General features: G+C 33.4%; 1 protein-coding gene and 1 long non-coding RNA gene across 2 annotated transcripts in view; one reads left to right on the top strand and one right to left on the bottom strand.

Moving 5' to 3' along the window:
• The window catches only part of yl (Putative vitellogenin receptor yl), a 147,025-nt gene that overhangs the window by 94,405 nt on the left and 28,808 nt on the right, over positions 1 to 23,812 (bottom strand). Inside the window, exons 4-6 of the mRNA XM_072540372.1 lie at positions 22,208 to 22,454; positions 19,183 to 19,467; positions 13,700 to 14,001 (exon numbers count right to left, since the gene is read on the bottom strand). Coding sequence (XP_072396473.1) covers positions 13,700 to 14,001; positions 19,183 to 19,467; positions 22,208 to 22,454 — 834 coding nt within the window. The remainder of the gene's footprint in view (positions 1 to 13,699; positions 14,002 to 19,182; positions 19,468 to 22,207; positions 22,455 to 23,812) is intronic.
• On the top strand, positions 17,878 to 18,365 carry LOC140447616 (uncharacterized). Its single transcript, XR_011951614.1, has 2 exons — positions 17,878 to 17,956; positions 18,114 to 18,365. It is a non-coding gene; the product is annotated as an uncharacterized lncRNA (long non-coding RNA).

A 23,812-nucleotide genomic window follows, 5' to 3' on the forward strand; every position in this document is an offset into this window, starting at 1 on the left:
AGAATAGCGGTTGGTACCGAAGTACATCTAGCCTTCATTGACCTAGAAAAGGCGTATAATATAGTTCCAAGACTTAAATTGTGGTAAGCTTAATAACAACTCGACATTAGTCCATACCTTTTAGGAATAATCACAGAAGTATACAGGGATAACACTACTTACCTAAAAATCGGATAGAGACTATCAAAGCCAATAAAAGTAACTAAAGGACTAAAACAAGGATGCAGTATGTCACCCTTACTGTTTAATTTATATATTGAGGCAGCCCTCCAAAATTGGAAAAACCACTGCCGGGGAAGAACTTTGCAGATGACCAAGTCATCCTAGCTCAAGATTCTTATGATCTAGAATTTATGATAAAGTGTCGATAGAGAGAATATTTAAAATGGGGGTTACAAGTCAGCGGCTTAGGAGAAACCGAAATTAAACACGAATTAATCAGGGACGTAAAATTGTAGGATGTCTCCTTATGGTGGGAAAACGATGGTTGAATCAGTTCTTTGTTATGGCTCTGAAGTATGGACAATTAATGCAGACCTGAAGAGAAGATTGTTGGCAGTTGAAATGGATTATTTGAGAAGAAGTGCAAGAACATCAAGGCTGGAAAGGAAGACCAACGAATATATAAGAAATAACATGAATGCTACAGAAACGGTTATTGACAGAATAGAAAGAACAGGTTCAAAATGGTTTGGACATCTATTGAGAATGCCTGACGAACGTTGGCCCCAAAAACTTCACAAATCGAAGCTCCCTGGAAGAAAAAAAAAAGACCTCGACGCTCATAAACTGAAGGAATTAGAAGAGCGATGGAATCGAGAGGTTTGGAGGAGGAGCATGCCTTGGACCGGGAGGATTCGCTGAGGAGAACGGGAATACGGCGATAGCCGTCTTTAAAATGTATTGTATTTACATATCGGATTAATGTCAAATATCAATAACCTTATTTTAACCTTCAATTGTGGTTTATTTCCATTAAAATAGTAATTACTTTAAAATTCCACAAGAAAATAGCTTTAGAACAATAGATAAGATCTAGATAAGAGAAGGGAGTGTTCCAAAAATGTCGTCAGCCTTACAGTGGCCACCCCACTTGCGACTGGAGTACGGTACGTGCGACAGTCAACTGCGCACAAGTAAGAGAGGATGGTTTTAGTTGGTAGGCAAACTTTGGGGACTCAAAATGGAGGTAGCATAAAAAAATTTCAAACCCCCCCCCCAAAGACAAATTCTGGGTGCGCCACTGTAGATGTATATGTAAATTTTTAACTGTCTTGTAGCTTTTTAAATTCTACTGTTTGTCATTGGTTACAATTATTTTCAACATTTAATTTTTAATATTGTGGAACAATTGCATCGGATAGTAAAGCTTCTTCATTTCTTATGATACTCCTTCATATATTTAATACTGCACTTAAAACTGCGCCTTTAATGAGAAACAATTATAAATAGACATAATGTAACTGACCTATATGGATAACAGTAATACTACATAATATAATAATAGTAAGCAAAGAATCTTGCAGCATAAGATATTTTAAAAACAATACACTTATTTTGTATAAACTCTTAGATAATCTAATTACATTGTAAACACTCAGCTGATGACTTTATAAATAGATAAAGAAATATTTAATTTGTATATAGTTTGATTCACGTATAATTTGAAACTCGATAATTTGTATATAAATTTCAGTTGCGTAAATAATTAAATTGAAAATATATTGCCTCATTGCTTTTAAAAGCCGTCTCCCAAGTGATTACCAAACCTTGCCAAAGTTTGGAGATAACTGATGTACATTTTTCTCTTTATTTTATGGATTTCATATTTATTTTTGAAATCCTACTCCCCAATTCATTATGAATGCTATGTATATACGGCATTTGATCTATGACGCGATCACGTTTCAGCTATCTTCCCTTCCATTTTGACCTTCAGCAAGTTTTACTTGCAGGTGAAAATGAAAGGGTAAATAGCTGAAACGTGATCGCGATAGACATCAAATACCATGCATGCATTGCATTGCATATTGAATTAATAAACTAACGAGACAAAATAACACTAATCGATGTGGCGATACCTAATAACAATAATCTGCGTGTTAAATACAACTAAAAGATTGCCAAGTACAGAGATCTGGAAATTCAAATATGAAGATAATGGAGAATGGAAAGTACTCAGACAGTTCCTATTATCCGTTCTACTACTGAAACCATTCCGAAGAACCTTCTAGAAAATATAAAAAAGCTTGGTCTTAATAAACATCTGTATACGACCATGCAAAAAGCTGTGGTAGTCTCGACGTCCAAATGCGTACGAACATTTTTGGGAGATTGGGAGATACTACGACGTATTAAGCCCCTAGGGCTCGATAACAAGAAAAAATTCCCACCAGAGCTTAATGCTTTTGATACCGTAGGTATCTGGTAATAGACCAGATCTCATACTAGTTAATAAACTAACGAGAAAAACAACACTAATCAATGTAGCGATACCTAACAACAATAATCTGCGTGTTAAATACAACGAAAAGATCGCCAAGTGCAGAGACATGAAGATACAACTAAGGAGACAATAGAGAATGGAAAGTACCTAGACGATGCCTATTATTCTTTCTACTACTGGAGTCATTCCGAAGAACCTCCTAGCAAACATAAAAAAGCTGGGTCTAAATGAACATATATATAAGACCATGCAGAAAGCTGTGCTATTGTCGACATCCAGATGCGTACAAAATTTTTGGGAGATACAACGACGTATCCGAAGTCCCCTGGGACTAGATAACCCGGAAAGAGTCCCACCAGAGCTCAATCCTTTTGATACCGTAGGTAACTTTGATGACTGAATTTTCCCCTGGAGGGAGTGTGAGCCGCGATTATAGCGAGCATATTCGAGGAATTACAAATTATGATGAAGGAACTCGCAGACAGCTCCCAATACGTCGGCCTAAAAATGAATATGATAAAAATAATAAGAATGACAAACACAGGTGACCACAGACGTAGAACTATAAATATCAGTGAGATAGAACAAGTTCAGGAATATAACTACCTATAAGGTCAAATTCTGTCATATTATAGGCCAAATTCTGAAACTTGATAAAAAGAGCACCAAAGTTCGGAAATCACTAGAAGAGCAAGACTCTAACTAAGGCAAATATGAATAAACTAGCCACAACAGAATGAAAAGAGCAATGTTAGGTATACGACTGTCAGATAAAAATAGAAACGACTGGGTAAGATCAAAAATGAAAGGATATCACAACAAAAATTGCCAAACTCAAATGGAACTTCGAAGATCATGCTTCTGGACAAAAAGACCAACGTTGTAACGCCACTAGATAACATTGGAGACCTTAAAAAGGTAGACACCAAGAGGAAGACCACAGATGAGATGATAGATGACATAAAAAGAAAAGCCGGAACAAATTGGAAGTGTGTTGCTCAAGATCGAGACCAATGGAAGGAGTTGGGAGAGGCCTATGTAAAAAAATTGATGAAAGAAGGCTAAGAAGAAGAAATAATAAGCTAAGAAAAATATGTACAAAATAAAAAACAAAGATGGAAACATTACTACTCATAGAACCAAAATCCTTGAAGTTGTCGAATCCTTTTAACGCGAAATTTATGAGAGCACCGACGTAAGGCAAGATCAGCCCCTGCCCAAAATCACAAACCAGGGATCAGACATAATGCCAGAAATAACTCCTTCTTCTATCGGAGGTTGGAAATCATCATCGCTGTTTTAATTTTATTGGCCGCGTTTCTGAATAATTCTAAAGAGCTGCAACCGAACCACTCTCTCAAATTTCTTAGCCAGGATATTTTGCGTCGTCCTGGGTTTCTCTTCCCTTATATCTTCCCTTGCATAATTAATTTAAGTATTTCTCGCCCCTCATTATATGACCCAGATATTGAATCTTTCTAATTTTAACAGTTTCTATGACTTCACATTATTTCTTCATTCTTTGTAACATAGTTACTTTTTCAGTCCACGATATTCTGTGGATTCTTCTGTAGCACCACATCACAAAGAAGTTTAATTTTTTAATTTCAGACTGTTTTATCGTCCGAGCTTCCATGCCGTAAAGTAAAGTAGAAAAAACGTAACAACGTAGCATTCTTGTGCGGATCTCTAGATTAAGGTTACGGTTGCAAAGTAAGTTCTTCAATTTTATGAACGTGTTTCTTGCCATTTCTATTCTAGATCTGATTTCTTTTGTTTGATCTCCATCTTCGGTTAGCCACGTTCCTAAATATTTATATGTTGTTACTCTTTCGATCGTTGTATTATTGATGATCAGGTTATCTACATTTTGTAGTTTTTTTGAGAATATCATTGACCTCGTTTTCTTGAGATTCATTTGCAGTTCGTACCTTTCACATGCATTGTATACATGTTGTATTATGTACTGTAGATCTTCCATGTCACTTGCAAATATGACCGTATCGTCCGCATATCTAATAATATTAATGCTATTTCCGTTGACCAAAATACCTTCCACAATATCCAATATAGCTTCTTGAAATATCACTTCACTGTAGACGTTGAGTAAGAGTAGTGAAAGTATGCACCCTTGTCGAACTCCTCTAAGTATACTTACTTCCTCTGTTAGTTCTCCTTCGACTCTTATTCTTGCTTTCTGATTTTGATACAGATTCGATATAATTTGTAGATCTCTACTATCTATGTTTTTGGTATATATTTTAAGAATACTTAAAAACTTTTCATGTTGAACTCTGTCAAAAGCTTTTTTGAAATCTATGAAGCAAGCATATATGTTCTGATTCATATCCAGACATCGTTGTGTCAGAACATTGACTCCGAATAATGCTTCTCTAGTTCCTAGACCCTTTCTAAAACCCATCTGTGAATTACTTATTTCTTGTTCTAATTTCATGTGGATTCTGTTATGTATGATTTTAAGGAAGGTTTTCAATGTGTAGCTCATTAATGAAATTGTCCGATAGTCATTGCAATCTTTAGCATTTGTGATTTTTGAAATCGTTACAAAAGTTGAGAGAAGCCATTCTTTGGGTATGTGTCCTGTCTTGTATATGAAGTTAAAAAGGTCTACCAAGACATCAATATTATCTTCATCAATTATCTTCAATAGTTCAATTGATATATTATCGGGTCCTGGAGCTTTTCTACCTTTTGTGTGTTTTATGGCATAAATAACTTCCTCTTTCATTATTTCTGGTCCCGTGATTTCTCCGTCAACTTCTAATTGTTCTACTTTTTATTCATAAAATAGGTGTTCAATGTATTTTTTTCATCTACGTAATTTGCCTTGCGTTTCAGTTATAGTGGTACCTTCTGCATTTGTTAATATCCCGATTGGTTTGTTACAATTTCCTGAAATCATTTCTTTAACCTTCTTATGGGTGTTGAAAGTGTCATACCTTGCCTCACATTCCTCAATTTCTTCACATTTAATAGACATCCATGTTTCATTAGCTTGTTTTATATTGTACTGTTTTATTTGTTTATTAATTTCTTGATATTTAATTTTATTTTTGTTTTTATGTATTCTTTGACCGTGCCATTTCAATTCTCCCATTGTGAGTTGAGGGTAGTTACAAGGTAAGTGAAGGCTTGTAGATCATTTAGGATGGTTGCTAGTAACACAGTGTCATCGGCGTAGCGGATATTATTGATGTATTCACCGTTCACTCGGATTCCCATCTCTAGGTTTGTAAGGGCTTCAGTAAAAATTTCTTCAGAATATATATTGAAAAGAGTCAGCGAGAGTACACAGCCCTCCTTACTCCTCGCATGATCTGCACTTGGTCGGTCAGCTGGTCTCCGGCCTTGACTTGAGCGCGCTGGTTCCAGTATAAATTCATGATGATCCAAATGTCCTTCTCATTCAATCCTACTCTTTGTAGGGCAGCAACCACCTTTGGGTGCTTACAACGGTCAAATGCCTTGGCGTAGTCAATAAAACAAATATAGACTCACAACAAATATCACAACTGACATCGCGGCATCTCTGAAGTAGGACTTGTAAGGTGAAAAGTGCTTCACGTGTACCCATGGAATTGCTGAATCCAAATTACATTTTATCGACATTTTCTTCGCCTTTCTTGTAAATTCTGGCATGTATGACTTTAAGAAAAATGCATGACTCATAAGGCTGATAGTTCAAAAATCTTCGCACGTTTTCGCAGATCGTTTTTTTTTTGGAAGTATTACAAATGTTGACAATAGCCATTCCTCTGGGATATTACCTGAATCGTATATGGCGTTAAACAGTTCATTTAACTCCTTTGTGCTCTCTTCACTCATCACCTTAATAAGTTCAACGCGTATTTCATCCGGACCTGTGGCCTTACCATTCTTAGACTGTTTTAAAGCTGCTTTCATCTTGCTTTCTAGTATTGACGGCCCTGTCATGCAATTTATTTCTGGAAGGTTACCTCGGTAGTCCCATAAAAGTTTTCGATGTACATTTTCCAGGTCACCAACTTCTCCTTAACTGTCTTCACCAGGTTCTTATTTTTGTTTATGAGGATATGTGTGTTTTTCCTCTTGTATTAACCAGTGGCTGCTTGAATCTTTCGGTGGATATTTATATGATCGTGTTTTACTTGGAACTCTTCGATTAGTTTACATTTTTTTTGCATCCATGTCTCCTTGGCTCTTCGTATTTCTTGTTTAATTGTTTGGTTGATTTCTTGGTATTTCTTGGCGTCCCTGTTTTTCATTTATCTTCTTTGGTCCGTCATCTGCAGAATGTCTATATGGATCATCTTTCCACATAGTGCATAGCTCAGATATAACTCGATTACTGAACTCTCTACCAGTATCCCAATGTAATAAGGCGAGAGCACATATGTTAAAAACCTTTTAAGAAGGTGATAAGCTACTTCTTCCGCCCTCTTGGTTTTCAATAATAGTAGCTGAAAAAACTTGGTTAAATGGTCTTGGTATGCCATTTTAAATTTGTAATCGCCGTCTCTATGAGATTGCAAGTATACTAAGTCGAGTTGACATGTTAAGTTAAATTTGGAACTTATCATTTTTTTCACAACAATACCTTTTTTCGGAGCACTATGTTTCATTTGACACTGTTTACACAAATTTAAATATAACATTACAACTTTATAAGTAATATTTTTGTATTTAACTTGTAATTCTTTAAGCATATATATATATATATATATATATATATATATATATATGTTACAGCATCCAACTGGTAAATACAATACATTTTGGAGACAGCTATCGCCGTATTCCCGTTCTCCTTCGTCAATCCTCCCGGTCCAAGACATGCTTCTCCTCCAAACCTCTCGATTCCATCGCTCTTCTAATTCCTTCATTTCATGAGCATCGAGGTCTACCTCTTTTTCTTCTTTTTTTTCTATTATTATCACTAACCTATAAAATGTCAAAACCTTTTAAACCTCTGTAGTCCAAAGGTGTACTGCACTTATTTTTAGCAGAATTCACTTTCAACATTATTTTAGTGTATATTTCCTGAGAAAAATAGAAACAATTTTCTTTTCGTTTACTTTTAATTAGGGCATGTAATTTTTGAAAAAACTGATCACGATTTACTGCAGCAGCCATTGATAACACATAAGATAATGCCAAATATAACCTTAACTTAGCACACGCTTCTTAACCTTGCTTAAGACTGACCAGAGGCAACAAGAAATAGAACACGCCACCCTTGAACCATCAAAAACCAGTTACAGCCGCTTATTTCCAACATTCGCCGAAACTCATTTGCTATTGTCGACATACACCGGTGATACTTCGAAACTATAACACCGGTGAATGTCGGCCAATTTCTGACTTTCACTTGTAATTCCTTAAATATCTAGGAAATAGGGCATACTATGGATTAAAGAAACTTTTAACATCAAACATAGTCACGAATATATTGATATACAGAACTCTTATTAAGCCTGTCCTTACTTACGCGTGCAGTAAAATGAATTCTGGCGTAGGCGCTATAACTTTGAGCTTCCCCGCCTTTATAGTGAACCTAGTATTTGTAGATCCATCAAAATAAACAAGCTGCGGCGGCTTGGCAGTTAGAGAGAATGAACGAGATGGAGCAATCGAAACACATATATAACCAAAGATGAGATGGAGTAAGGAGAAAAGGCAGACCCAGATCACGATTTAAGGGCCAAGTGGAAGACGACCTACGAGTGTTGAGAGTACGAAATTGGAAAAACATTAAGGCGAATGATAGGAAGAAATAGAAGCTGATCCTAGAATAGGCCAAGACCCACTATGGGTTGTAGAGCCAATGGTGATGATAATTATTAGTTTAGGTTGAAACATTTTAACTTTTGTTTACATTGAAGCAGTTTTATTATATTATTAAGTACCCTTAAGATCCGATTAATATTGGTTATTAGCTCTTGTTCTTGGTTGTATAGTAACTTCCAGCCTCTTCCAGTCCAAGTTAAAATTTAACTAATGTAGCAAAAAATAAAGCGAATCGAGTATTGTAGCGTTTTAAATTTTATAATTCGTCCCTGTTCGTTTATCTCGTCAGTACGCATAAAGATTGCCATAAAATCTGTTTTTGTCTTTTACGAAAATCCTTAATGCGTAAATAACGCTGAATATATTTTTTGTCTATGTGTACTTTCAAATCCCATAACCTTTTGTTACAAAGTCAGGTAGAACTCCGGTTTAAAAACTACGTGCTATTTTGTTAATTTGAATTATGTTATATCTATTTCGACAAGTTTTTGTCGCCTAGAGGATTATATTTCATGATGCCCCCCTAATATAAAAAAGAGTTTTTATTTGTCTTTCGTCGTTAAAACGCAATAAACTGGAATATTTAAAAAGTTGTTTTTGTCGCTTAGAACGAGGGTCCGAGGGATATTTGTTTGTTTAGGTTTTGTAAACACAAGGGGGAGAGTTATTTTATGACGTGGAATTTGTAAAATTTAACGTAAATAGGAGTCGACATTTAAGTTCCAAGCAGGGCAGACGTTCTACAATGTGAGTCGAGCTAAGGAAGTCTAACAAAAGATTTGAAATGTAAAATCTGGGGCAATTTTTGAATCGAACAAGCAATTCAACTTTTTTGTAATGTTCTCATACCAGTGGACGTGATGATACTCTTTGCATAGGCAGTTCTGTCAGAGTGGTCACTGGAAGATTTGAACAGATACTGGAAATTTTTGAAAAGTATTATATAGAATGTCCCCGTCGACAGCTTGATTCCTCCACCAAGTTCCTGTTTCAATCGTCTCTGCGTATGGAAATGGTTTCCTTTTGTCCAAGTTGAGAGTTTTGCCCTTTGCAGCTCCAATCCCAGAGATAGTAGCAAATTTTTTCTTTGAAGTTAAGTGAAACAAGTGAAATTAAGGTAACAATTAACATTTTAAATTTTAAAGTAAAGACAGACTTTTTTTTGATAATTATTAATAATTGCTTTCATTAAAATTTAAAGGAATTGTAATATTTAATAAATTGTAAATTTTATGGTTTAACTTAGCTGTCATTTTAATTGTTTTTTTTTAATTTAATGTTAACATATGATAGCTAGCTTTATTTGTTTCGATATTAATTTGTTTTGTTTGTTTTAAAAAAAGGTTAATCTCTGTGCGGTAACATTTGTAAGTTTTTGTAGTATCTCCAACCCCTTTGTAAACGGAGTTTGTAAACGGACACATGTAAGTTTTTTTTATTCGGTATTTGGCAACTATTTATATAGTATATTTTTTGTGTCATTTATATGTTTGATAACTGTTTGTATGAGACAAAAATAAACGCTTGATTTGTTTCTCCAACCATTTTGTTTATTTTATTTAGAAAAATCTCCTAACCTTTTTTGTGTGTTTACTTTTTAGGAAGGAAGAGCCCTTTTTTTCTTTCCTTCAGCAAGTTTAGGATTCTTCGAAGCGGCGTCCTTTCCTGTAAAATAGCTAAAAGCCCTTTCTTGTTGTATTAATTGTCCAGTTGTCCAGAAGATTTACGTAAGTAACACCTTTGTTTCATATTTTGGTAGCTACCCCAATCTCAACCCCTTGTCGTTCACTTATCCACGACCCCAGCTCTCCAACAACCCCCTGAGTGCCGTTCGCATACGTATCGATTTGTTTTGCTTGCCCTTTCTCAACCCCTTTAGTTTCTGTCCCCAACTTTCTACCCTATATTCTTACCTTGAGGTAGGCAAGATAAATTTCGTTACAGTATATTATATTACTTTGTAACTGTTTGTAAATATTAATTATTTAGATGTTGACGTTAATTCCATGTTGTATGTATACATACAACATGGAATATTTGTTTATTATTATTAACCGTTATCTAACAAGCGTGTTATAAATATTTGCCAGTTTGCACTTAAAATTGTTATTGCAATATTATTTTTATTTTTCTGTTTACTATTAAAAATACATCGTAAAATACGTCAAAATAATAACAAATAAGAAATTTGTTACTTTTTTATATTAACTATCAATATATTTGTAAAATTAATAATTTGTAACGAAGTTCTTTCGGTCTTAGGCCATCATCGGAGCTATGCTTAAGCCATATAGAAGGGATTCCAAAAAATCTGTTTTCTGTATACATCTGATTTACGTTAAAATAAATAGTATATATATATATATATATATATATATATATATATATATATATATATATATATATATATATATATATATATATATATATATATATATATATATATATATTTATATATATATATATATATATATAAATTAGGGAATACTCGAAGAGTGGTGGGTTTTTCGGTCAAAGTGGAGAAATAAAAGACAAAGAAGGTGGCTACTTCATCTAGTTATTGAAGACGTTTCGCTTTCTAATCAGAAAGCCTCATCAGTTCATCTAAAAAGAACAATATGAAAAACCAAACATCCATAGAAAAGTTATTACATGTATGTTACCTTAAAAAGACATGTAGCAGTCAATCATATTAAATGTGTGTATTGAAACTAGGTACAGTTTACAAATTAACAAACTTAGCACAGCAAAAGAACATGTGATAATCATACATGTATATAAAAATTTTTTGTAACAAACTTAAGCAAAAAACATTATATTCATATTGTTCTTTTTAGATGAACTGATGATGCTTTCTGATTAGAAAGCGAAACGTCTTCAATAAATAGATGAAGTAGCCACCTTCTTTGCCTTTTATTTCTCCACTTTGACCGAAAAACCCACCACTCTTCGAGTGTTCCTTAATTTATATTGGATTGACGGTCGTACTCCTTTTCTCGATATATACAATATATATATATATATATATATATATATATATATATATATATATATATATATATATATATATATATATATATATATATACGAAGTAACAAGAAGTCTAGAGAGACCTCTCTGATAGTAAATTAGGTGAACCGCAAATTCAAAGCCTCTTACTAGATACTTTTAACGACGCTAGAAGTATCTTTTTACTTCAACATGCATCTACGATTCACCTTTGAAAATTACTATCTTTTTCGCTCTTTACGTAGAGAAAGACGTTTAAATGAAAGTAAAAGATTGCATTTCATTTCAATCGGAACTCCACCATTGCTCTACACGTGTTTCGAGTTATTCAACTCATCATCAGGAGCACTTGTGCGGAGTTAGTTATATTGTTAGTTAGTTAGTTATATTGTCATCATTGAAAAGTCTCCTGACTTCATATTTGTTCATTTAGGGGTCGCTACTAGTGTAAACTTAAATATTATGTTACAATAATAGTCAGGAGGATGGACCATTTCTTAAAAATTTGAAGACTAATTTGAAAGGGTTTTAGAATAGAAAGAAATTCTGAACAACTGGCAAGACTGATGAGATGTACAAAAATTGACTTTAAAAGAAAGAAAAGGACAAAAATTGCCATACTAGATGTAGACAAAGCCTACGACACAGTTTGGAGAAAAAGCCCTAATCTACAAGAGCTAAGCTGTCTCAATACTTTCAACATATGTGATACATATTTGACTAAGAAGACGTCCAGGATACAATCTGTTTAAGAAGATGTCTCAGGGCAGCATTTTATTACCGATACTATATGAAATTTTTATTTCAGATTTTGCCATCGATACCAGAACAAATACATACAGACGTATATGACTGTATATGCAGACTACACGGCAATATACAGTGCAGACAAAGACCACAGGAGGATCGTCGGGAGACTAGAGTAATAGGACACTACACGTACAAATGAAAAATAAAAATCAACAGAGAAGAGTTCATCATTTTTACGAACGACTTAAAGTATGATTAAAAATGAGAGCAAACAGAATTCAGGATAAAAAGTCATCAAGTAGTCCACCTCGATAGAAAACTAAACTTCACAAGACACATTCAGGAAATTAAATAAATATCAGTGGCTAAGAAAGTGATCCAACCCTATATATTCAGGACCAACCCTCTATCGCAGGCCAAGACGATTTAATTATACCAGGCCTACGTTAGAGATGTAATGTTATATGCAGTTCCAGTATGGATTAACATAGACAAACTAGAAGAAGGTTATAAAAACAGAAACGCCTTACTATAGGTTAATAAATGGATCGAAATGAAAAGCCAGAGTTACAAATGTAACCATATAAGAAAGGCCCTAGTACACACCACTAAGTGTGTGACCGTTAATAGGAACAGAAAATTCTTCCACCAGACCACAAAAAACTCTTAAGACCAGGAATATCCTTACCAAAAACAGAGTGCAGAGGATTCATCGTGAAACCATGGACTGATTTACCTCCTAACTTTTGTTTTGTTGCCGAAGGCAGCTAAAGTTAGCTTAGGCAGCTTAGTTCTGGCCAAAGGTCTTTGGCCAGATCTTATATTAGCTATAGTGATAAAGTTAGCCATTAGATTAAATATTTGTTAAATATTTTATTTTTTATTCCCACATCCTTGGATGGTCCTTCGATATTAAATTTATTGAATAGCTAATTTCGCCATCCCAACTTCTTATTTATCTTTCACAAGCTTATTCTTCTCCCTTCTAGGATTTGTCCTACTTCCGAAATTTTATTAAACAAATCTATAAGATAACGTATTTTTACTGGCACCAAAATATTCATGTCTCGAAGGACCTAAAACTTTCCGACTATTGTGTACTACAAAAAATTAAGAAAAAGTACTATTGCTCTGACCGTATTTGCTTGTGCTATTACTATGTAGTTCTACCCTTTATTGGGACTTATAAAATGTAGAATAGAAAAAGACAAGAATAAAGTGAGAATAATAAATTTTACAAAATTTTATGAATCGAACTAAATAGTTGTTTCGACAAAAATTTATTTAACACCGGAAGTAAATTTGTTAATAACAATAGACTTATTTGTCTAACAGTAGATTTATTTCTTAATCCTAATGAATATTTTGTTTAAATTTGTTCAATTAAAAGTAGGTTTCAATTTCTAAATTTGTTTTCATTGAACAATAGTATGGAAACTTAATAATGTATGAGAGTAAATGTTTGCTCTAGTTTACTCGAAACCAGAAAAACTTCCAATTTCATTATTTTCCTCACATAACTTTAAATAACTATTGCAGTTTTGGCGGCTCCAATTTTCGAACGCGCAGACTCAAAGCATAAATTTGTTATACTTATATTATATTTTATTTATATTTATTTTTGATACTTGTATTTTTTTGTTTCGGTCCAAAATTTCATCATAAATATTAATCAGAAACAAACCTAATAAAAATTCGTATACAAACCTCTCTCTGTGATCCATCTTCAATAGACCTCGATATAGTTTCATGTCCAGTAAATACGTCTGTCCAATAAATATGATTTCCATCGTATGCTATTCCGACTACTTGTTTTAAATCTTTAGCCACTGTAAAATAATCTAAAGAATCCAAGGTTAAAGCTCTAATTTCCTGCTTGGAACTAAAGATCATTATTCCGCTTCCTCCAATTGCTTTACAAGTTCTTTTATCAGCTTGGAGTTTGTATTTATCATCACAGTAGCATTCGTATGATCCAGGAAGATTTCGACATTTTTGGTCGCATATACCTGAAAAGTTATCAAAGTAAATATAAAATTTAAGTGGTTTCTCCTACAGAAACAGAAAGTATTTAAAAACATTACGGAATATATATTAATTAAGGAACCTAGAAGTAAAGGGGTATAAGTCATTTTTGTGAATATTGAGAAAACGGCATCGCTGAACTGGAAATCTTTCATTCTAATTTAAGGTAAAGAGATCTAAGCGATAAGTCCAACAGGTGCTGCTTTTTAGTGGCAAGTTACTTAGCCTCCAAGACAACTATAAGTATGGCATGGAAAAGAAGGGACACACGTGCACTTGTACCCCTGCTCCACTGTGTCAGACTGTTAGTTGAGTTTTTTATCATTTTGGATAGCAGTATAGTTCCTAAGTAATACTTTAATGTAAACTGCTGCGTTTTACGTTATTATATACTACAGTGTTTTTAGGAAGAGTTCGTTTTGTTTCTTTGCGGAATACGGAGCCAATGATAAGGAATTTACCTGCTAATGCATTTCCACCACCAAAGCAGACTAGCAAGAAAAGGAGTCGGAGACGGATCTTACATGAACAAAAAATAATACTCACGAAGCTAAAAAGTTACGAGAACTTTAAAATATTATTTTTGGAAAAAAAGTACCAATATTATTTCACAAGAACAAAGACTTTCAATGTTTAAATAGTATTAAGCATTGGGCACTGGAATCTCCCAAACAGCTTTTCTAAATCGATCCATACAGACTAAGCCTATAAAAAGAATAAAACTAATTACAGTTAGCAACAAAGAGGTCTCATGTGTTTATAATCTGTAAAGTTTTAGAGTATGTAAACAATTTATAATGAAAACTCTTGATGTCTCCAACAAACATTTACAAAATGTAGTTGAAATCAAAAAAATTCTTCTCAGGCATGTCATAAATAGACAAAAGAGGAAAGAAATCACCCGCGAACAAAATTTATTAAAAGGCAATTGAAATCATAAAAGAGCATATTTATAAGTTTCCTGAGGACACAAGCCACTACACTAGAAATAAGACTCCGAAAAGGAAGTATCTTCCTCAGGAGTGTAATTTGAAAATAATGTACAAACTTTGTGATTTCTGTAAGGATGAAAAACAGAAAGAACCTGTAAGTGAAAGCTTTTACAGAAATATTTTTAATACTTAGTTTAATCTTAGTTTTAAAAGGTTGAGTACAGATATCTTTGATAAATGTGACAAATTTCAGATAAAAATAAATCATGGTTCGGCAGAAGAAAACGCTTTAGCTTAGACATAAAAAGTCTTTCACTTGCGTAAGACGGAAGCCATAAGAACAGAAAAAGATGAGTGTCACGACCTAAAGGATGCTATATAGCAAAGTGTCGATAATCTTCGACTTGCAAAAAACTATGTCAACTCAATTATTTAAACAAACTATGGACTTATAACTTAGGAGTTCATAACCTACTGACTAGAACGACCCATTTCTTAATGTAACACGAAGACCAGGCGTCACGCGGATGTCGGGAAATATCACCTTGTCTCCTAAAATATATCAGAAGCCTTTCCACATCTGTGAAACACAAACTGCATTTAGCGATAACTGTGAACGTCAGAATAAGAGTCATCTGACACTCATATTTTGGCTTTACATTGTTAAAAACACTAATATTTAAACAGTAGATCATCGTTTTTTTTAAGTGGTCATTTTTATAATGAGTGTGACCAAGACTGTGGATGAATAGATTTTAAAAAACAAGAACCAAAAGGAACCTTTATGTACCTCAACGTTGGATGGAGCTGATAACTTCTACAAGTAGAAAGTTCTTTCCAGTACAGGTGGAAAATGACGATTTTTTAGACTTCTAAACACTTACGCCATACTTTAAGAAAAGCGTAAGTGGAATGCAAAGCATGCAATTGTTACATTACAATAGGACAAACCTTCAACCCTGTTTTACAATAAAACAGCTAAAGGTATCATAGAAGAGTTTAGAGAGCTATCTATGAAACCCGTTCGAGCTGGCAAAAACTCTGCCATCTTGCCAGTATTAAAAATTAATTAAATTGTCAGTATTAATATTGCCAATATTAAAAATTACCAGTATTGCCAGTATTAATACCAATTGACAAAAGGCCTCTCATTAAACAAGACAAATATTCATATTTTCAACAGTTACTCAACTACGTATCTCCAATTTACCATGAGTTTTTGATAAATCTGCGACGTGATGGTCAACAATGACACTGATGTCGATTATGGTGTCAATTATGTATTAGTGTTATGGTAAAGAAAAAATTTGTACAAAAACTTTATGATCTTTTTACATTTTTTACCTTTATGTTGCATTTCTTAGAAGTAAAAGGGTACAAGTGCTAGTTAGCAACACAAAAATAGCTCCAAAATGAGTAAAGTCAAAAAAATTATAATTTTGTTAACAATAATAATAATGCCAACAGTTACTAAACCGGAGAAGAAAAACTAGCATTAAAAAACCATGGCAATTACAGTGAAGGCTTGTCATTGAACGGCATTTACTCAAAATTTACTTGTTGTCACTTATACCCCTTTACTTCTAGGTTCCTCAATTAAATATTTTGAGTAGCGATTAGGTACCCTTCCTATAGTGAAGAATAGATCTACTTCAGGGATGCGATTCGACTTTAACTAAGCCTTGATTCTCTGTCAACTCCTGTACTGGAGAGAAATCAGGCCCTAAAACTATTCCTCCCTAATTTGTACCATATCCTACCAATTTCCCAGCCAACAATTTGACCGTTACACGATTCATTCAGGACACTTTGACAAACTTCTTTTTTCAGATGCCATTCCATTAAATAGATTTGTAATTTTCTTATCAAATGCTGCCCCATATATGGTTAAGGTGGCGCAAAATTTAAAAATATTTTATCAGAATCTTTTTCATATTACTTGTTTAGCTCATGCAGTTAACAGAGTTGCAGAGATTATCAGAGCCCAATTTTCTCTTATGAACGAATTAATTAGCAATGTAAAGAAGGTATTCCTTAAGGCTCCTTTAAGAGTTCGCGACGTACCGCTACCTCCCCAACCTGTATTAACTCGATGGAGGACTTGGCTAAGTGCAGCTATTTTTTATGCTGAAAATTATGCTAGAATATACTTAATAAACGACATATCAGACTCTTCGCAGGCTGTCATATCATCAGAAGCAGTTTTCGATAATAAGGAGGTGCATAAAAGTCTGATATTTATTAAAACGAAGTATAGTTTTATCCCGGAAACAATTATCGCAACTTCTACTAGATTCTGTGGAACTAATTGAAAATTTTCAGAAGGAATGCCAAAAAGTAAAAGGCGACATTGGTACAAAAGTTTTTGTGAAGCTTAAGCAGGTTTTAGAAAATAATGAAGGCTTCAAAATTATTCAGAATATGTCATACATTTTTAGAGGCTATTTTGACATTGAAACCTGTATTGATGAAAGCCTGTTGCCAAAATTAAAATATGCCCCTATTACGTCAGTAGATGTGGAGCGAAGCAATGTGTCCATTTTTTATGTATACCATTTTTCAAAGTAAAACACTAGCACGTCACGATTTATACAAAGTGACATTTAAAATTTCCAGAACGTCAACCTTAGAGTTCAAATGTTTCTAACACAGCTAATATTACGAAACCCATACGGAACTGCTCGATCTTTCATAGGCGTCAACATGGTGTAATAATCAGAAAAATGTAATCATCATTATATTGAAAATTTTAGTATTATATTGATAAAATAACCAAAAACATTTGTTATTATTAATAATATAAATTTTATGAAATAACTCTTCAAGCCTAATATTGCACAAAATAATAATTTTAATTAAATAGATTAGATAATTGTACGCAACTGATACCGGAATACTTCAAATTTTATTGACAGTTCAGCGTGTGGCAAAAGATAATAAAGATGTGTACATAATTTTGAACAAGAAATAATGTCGGGAAGTCTTTACTATTACAGCCCTAAAACAGGTAAGTTTAAAATTTAGAATATATAATTTTGTATTAAAATGTTTTCTTATGTATTTTAGTGTGTTGCAGTAGTCTTAAAACTAAGTGTATTGTTACGATAAATATCATGGCGTAAAATAACTGTAAATATATTATGACTAATTCTGTTTTGTTGTAGAAATTTCGGTGAAGGATCTAGACCCAAATTATGATGAATCATCCGATTCGAGGTGTCCAGGTAGACCGAAATAAAACCGGTCTGAGCTTCTGGGGAGATCGCCGCCGGAATAACAGGACTTCATATATAATAACGGAACTGTAATTGAAGGGGATCAGTTAATTTTGAAGAAGACGCGCTCGCGATTTTAATTGTTACGTTCGCCTAAAATAAATTATGTATTCTTAGTGGTTAATAAACTTATATAAATTATTGTGCTTTTTAATAAATTAAAATAAGAACCTTTTAATAAAGACATTATAAATTAAATAAAGACATAGCAGTTAAATAAATTTCATTTCAGTATTTAATGTTAATATAATAGTTTGACAAATAGTGGACATTTTAAAAATTCCTCACTTACTAACTATTCTGATGTTTTGGCAACGCTGTGGGGTTCTGACGTCGTAAATCTTGAATGACGTGCAAGCATTTTTATGTGAAAAATGCTGTATGTATTTTATTTGATTTGAATTTTCCACGATGACGACATACGGTGTACGACGATAAATCAAAACAGCGGTGTTGCGTTGGTTCACAAATAAGGCGGCAAACTTCTATGACCACGAAATATAAAAGATTGTTGTTTAAACCAGGTTATTTAATACTAGTTGTAATTATATGAAAAAATAAACAAAAATGTATTTTTTCATGTAAAAATAAAATATTTACAAAAAGTTTACTTCCACTCTTTAACATATCAAAACAGTACATACTCTAAAAATACGCATCGTACAAAACTAACAGGTGCTAATGAAATACACTACACATATTATAAGAGTAACAATAACCAAAAGAAAGGATCGAGACAGTGGGAACGAAAACCATACGAAAGATAATAAAGCAACCACTGACCAGACAACACAATTAAGGAAAAATCAAACTGATACCTATCGAAGAAGTAGGAAAATTATATCCTTTTTGCATTGCTTTTATTACTCTTTTATTCTCATATCTAATATATAATATATTACATCGTAATACCATATAATAACCTTAAGTAGATAATCAATTGTTAAAAAATACTTACCATAAATTGTACATTCATTAATATCCAAACATTTCGAATCATCAATCGTATGGTATCCATTCGGACACAGACATTTTGTACCCGTTGGAAGTGGGATACATGTGTGCGAACATTTGTTATTCTTACATAATACTGTAGACGAATTGCAAAGTTTTCCTTCATCAGAATAATCGGGACAATCAAACTTATTATCACAGACTGAGTGAAGATCGATGCAAGTTTTATTGTTGCTACACAAGAATTTTCTTTTATCCAAAGTGCATTGATCAAGTGGCACGTGGTCTTCTAAAAAATAATATAAATTGAAATAGTTATGTTAATAATTTATTAAAAAAGACAATAATAATCTTTTCCTTGGACTTGTGGCAGGATATGTGGGAAAACATGGAGTTTAAAACCCGAACAGATCTACTCGGTATATATGACTGTAGTTAGACCTATGATTACGTATGGCGCACTAATATGGTGGTCTAAATGCCAACAAAACATTACCAAAGAGAAGCTTCAACGACAAGCATTTTTAATCATAACGGATGCCACGCACTCTAAATATAATTTCAAAAAGCCGTTTACCGTCTCCTTTCCAAGATGGGATGAATGGGAGTCGAATAAAACAAATCTCATAATGACAAATAAGTGCCGGTATACAGACGGCTCTAAAACCGATGAAGGAGCTGGGGTATATGGAGGAAAACTAAGGCTAAGCCTTAGTGAAAGCCTAGGTATAGTCAGGCGATATTAAAGGCACTGGAATCAAATCGGATTGACTCTAAGTTAGTTTGGAACTGTCTTTAGAATCTGATTCGGATCGGAAAAATAATAAAGTAAGCTAACTATGAGTGCCTGGACATACTAGTCCATAACGAAATATATGGTCATTAGCAGAAACCCTCCAGAAAACCCGATAATATGCATAGGTGACGATCGCATAAAACGCGTGAAAACTTTTAAATACCTTGGCACCACAATCAATGACCAATCGGATCCACAACAAGAGATAAAAACCCGAATACAAATGGCAAGACAAGCTTTTGTGAAATTCAGACCGCTCCTATGTAATCAAAACCTACATTTCGAAATACGCTACAGAATGGTCAAGTGCTACATATAGTCCATCTTGCTTTATGGCATGGAAACGTGGACTTTAAAAAAAACATCTATCAACAAACTTGAAGCATTTGAAATGTGGTCATTAAGAAGAATGATGCGCATACCTTGAGTGGATAGAGTTCGAAACGATGACGTCCTTAAGAGCGCCGGCGTGGAAAGGGACTCTTTAAATTAATTAAAAAACGTAAGATTGGTTACCTTGGGCACATATTGAGAGGAGCAAAATATGAAATACCACAGTTAATCCTACAAGGGAAGATCGAAGGTAGGAGAGGAGCCGGCGGCAAACAATTATCCTGGTTAAGAAATATTAAAGAATGGACAGGAATACACAATACAGGCGAGCTGTGTCACGCCGCCAAGAACAGAATTCTAGTAATGAGATAGTCGCCTACGCACTTTGGTGTATGGCATGTTAAGAAGAAGAAGAAGGACATACTAGTATTGATGAAAACGAAATGAGAAATAAACATTCGAAGGCTTTTATACATTAACCTTAAAAGATCCAAAGATCTACTAGATATAAATAGGAGTAATCTGCGGATAATCGTAGGTCTCCTAACAGGATACTTTCGCCTTAAGGAGCACATAAACAAAATCAAACTGACAGAAAGTACGAATTGCAGATTCTGTAAGGCTGATGAAGAGATGGTGGAACATGTTCTGTGCAACTTCCCAGGGCTGGATAGGATAAGACTCAATACATTTGAGCATTATAAACGAGATCCCTAGAACTTCGTAGAAGTGTCACCGAGGAACATAATAGACTTAACCTAACCTAAAATTTCGTCATTTGCTTAAGTGGTTACCAAAAGGCGTTTGATAATGTAAGCCATGAGTTATTGGTGTAATTTTTAAACTTAAGTGGGTTCGGTGGCAAAGACAGAAGGAAGATTCATAAACTATATTGTATATAATATATACAATCAAACAAATAGAAATAAGCAAAGGCATGAGACAATGATGCATTCTCTCCTCAACTTTGTTTAATATTTATGTAAACCAGATATTTTATCTTGCACAACCAATTGAAAACGGTATCAATATAAGTGGTACGTCTATGGAGCTGAAGAAGAATACGGATTTCATATCAACATCGCAAGGGCTAAGTTAATGATAATCACTAAAGAGCCTCATATGGAAGCTCAGTTGAAAATAAATATCTCATCAGGCATAAAATTCCTTTAAACCTTCGAATATGGGTCTACTAACATGAAATCTGCTCACTAAAAGTAAGATCTGAATCGTGTGGAAGTTTTCGAGATGTGGTATCTTAAAAGTTTACTTACAATTCGATGGGTGGACCACACAGAAATTAGTTACAAATTAAGAGGTCCTAAGAAAAGTTAATATCCGAAAGAACTACTGGATCTCATTAAATGGCGAAGGTTTCATGCTTGGTGCATACTCTATGATATGCCAAATATAAGCTACTAAATATAATCTTAATGGGCACAATTGAAGCAAGAAGTGGACCAGGTAGCAAGCAACAGTCATCCAAAAGTATGTTGCCCATCGATGTTCATCAATATATTATAATTGATTTACCCCTGTTAAGTAAGTTCCTTCATATTGAAATTTTGATCTTCGTTTATTTTGCTGCCCTGTATAATTGTACACAATATTTTTAAAATATAATAATTTATAATAGGTGTTTGGATTTCTATGTTACTTTCTAGTAGTCTGGTATATTTATAGATTATTTTCTAGTCATTTTCTAAATATATGGATTATGAAAAATATCAGAATCCTCTACTATTTTTACAGATCCTAACTAGATTAAGTATGACTTGACATTAAGTACTTGAATTATTGTAGTACGTGATTTACAATTTAAGTTTACATGTACACGACTAAAATATTTGATGACCTACCTACTGTTCTCTATATCTATATATAATATTGGTCTACTTACCACAATCTTGTTCATCAGTTTTATCGCCGCAATCGTCAACACCATCGCAATTCCATTCATTTGGTATACAATGACCATTTTTACATTTAAACCCATCACAATCGATCTTGCTGCTACATCCAATAGTTTCATCTGATCCATCCAAACATTCAGGTACGCCATTACACACCCAGTCATTTGGAATACACAATCTATCAGTACACTTCCAATGACCATCTTCACAATGCTGATCAGTTTCGAGAGTTAGCTAAAATGAAAAGTTATATATAGAGAAAATAAATATCAAACTCGAACATGGAAGTAAAACAATACTGTTGTAATTGTATATTTAATTTAAGGTATATTTCATTAAAATTAAATTTAGAAATTTAAAAATTAAAAATTTAAAAGGATTAAGTTCAAAAGGTTTTCACACTTCTCCAGTGAACTTAAAAGCAAGTAATACCATTTAATTAATAAAAACGCAAGGTCAAATTATGACTATTATATGCAAACATGTGATTTATTACTTACTTTGTAGTACTTGCAAAATAACTTCAAAAAAAAACAATGGTTGGGTTTAAATGACTTAAACCAAACTTGAAATTATTATCTGGTAAAATTCCAATGAAATTAGATTGGCTACAGGGAAAATAAGTCCCTACTCGAAAGAGTTTTCTACATCCGAACTGTGGGAATGTTAATTGCCAACTAATCTGATATATCAGTGATAATTCACTGTTTACAATGGCAATGACTTAATTAAATATACCCATTAAAACAGCAGTGTTTTACTTATATGTTCACTCGAACTCCCGAACTCCCGAATGTTCATACAGCCAACTCCCTGAAATGATCCCTTTTTAAATTAAAAATAAATATCGTTTTAAACACAATTATTTACGATATAAATACGACATTAAATTTATCACTCTACAGTGAAATAAATGGAGAGTGGCGTCAGAATTGAAGTCACTCTGTGGATTCGAATGCCTATGATATTTACACTAGAATTTATATGAAATTCATTTTGTTTTCGGCTTTTTATAATTTCAGTAAGCTCACGTTTTGAGCTTATTTAATGGAAAACTTCTAAGTTGGTGTTGTGGAAAGTCCAAGGCATTCGTAAAATTTGTCTATATAAACAGGTTGCAAATGCTTTAAATTCGCTTAGAAATCTACTGCACTATAAATACAATTCAAAAACTCATTTACATTCAAAATATTAAAAGTATAAAATAGATTATCAAAAGAATTAAAATTAAAATCGATAGCTTCTTTTAAAATATACGTCTAAATCCAAAATTGTTCCAGGGCTTCGTCTTTGGTAACTTGTCAATTCTTTTATTTTCTTATAGAGGTTAAAGCTGTCAAATTTTGCCTGTAGTATCTCTATTTTACCGAATTTTTCCTGTACCCATCGCTCGTTAGACTCCTTAATTGCTCTGATTACTGTTTGATGTAATTACTTGTATTTCTCTTCATTTTTACGCCTGTGTTATATTTTTTCTTCTAGAAGCTCCAGAATAGCGTCTGTCATCCATTCCTGTCTTTTTGTTTCCTCGTTGAGTTTCAGTTCTTTTTGTGTTATTGTGGTTGTCTTTATTTTGTTCCAGAGCGATTCTA

This window comes from Diabrotica undecimpunctata, chromosome 8, assembly GCF_040954645.1.
Source record: "Diabrotica undecimpunctata isolate CICGRU chromosome 8, icDiaUnde3, whole genome shotgun sequence".
Lineage (NCBI taxonomy): Eukaryota > Metazoa > Arthropoda > Insecta > Coleoptera > Chrysomelidae > Diabrotica > Diabrotica undecimpunctata.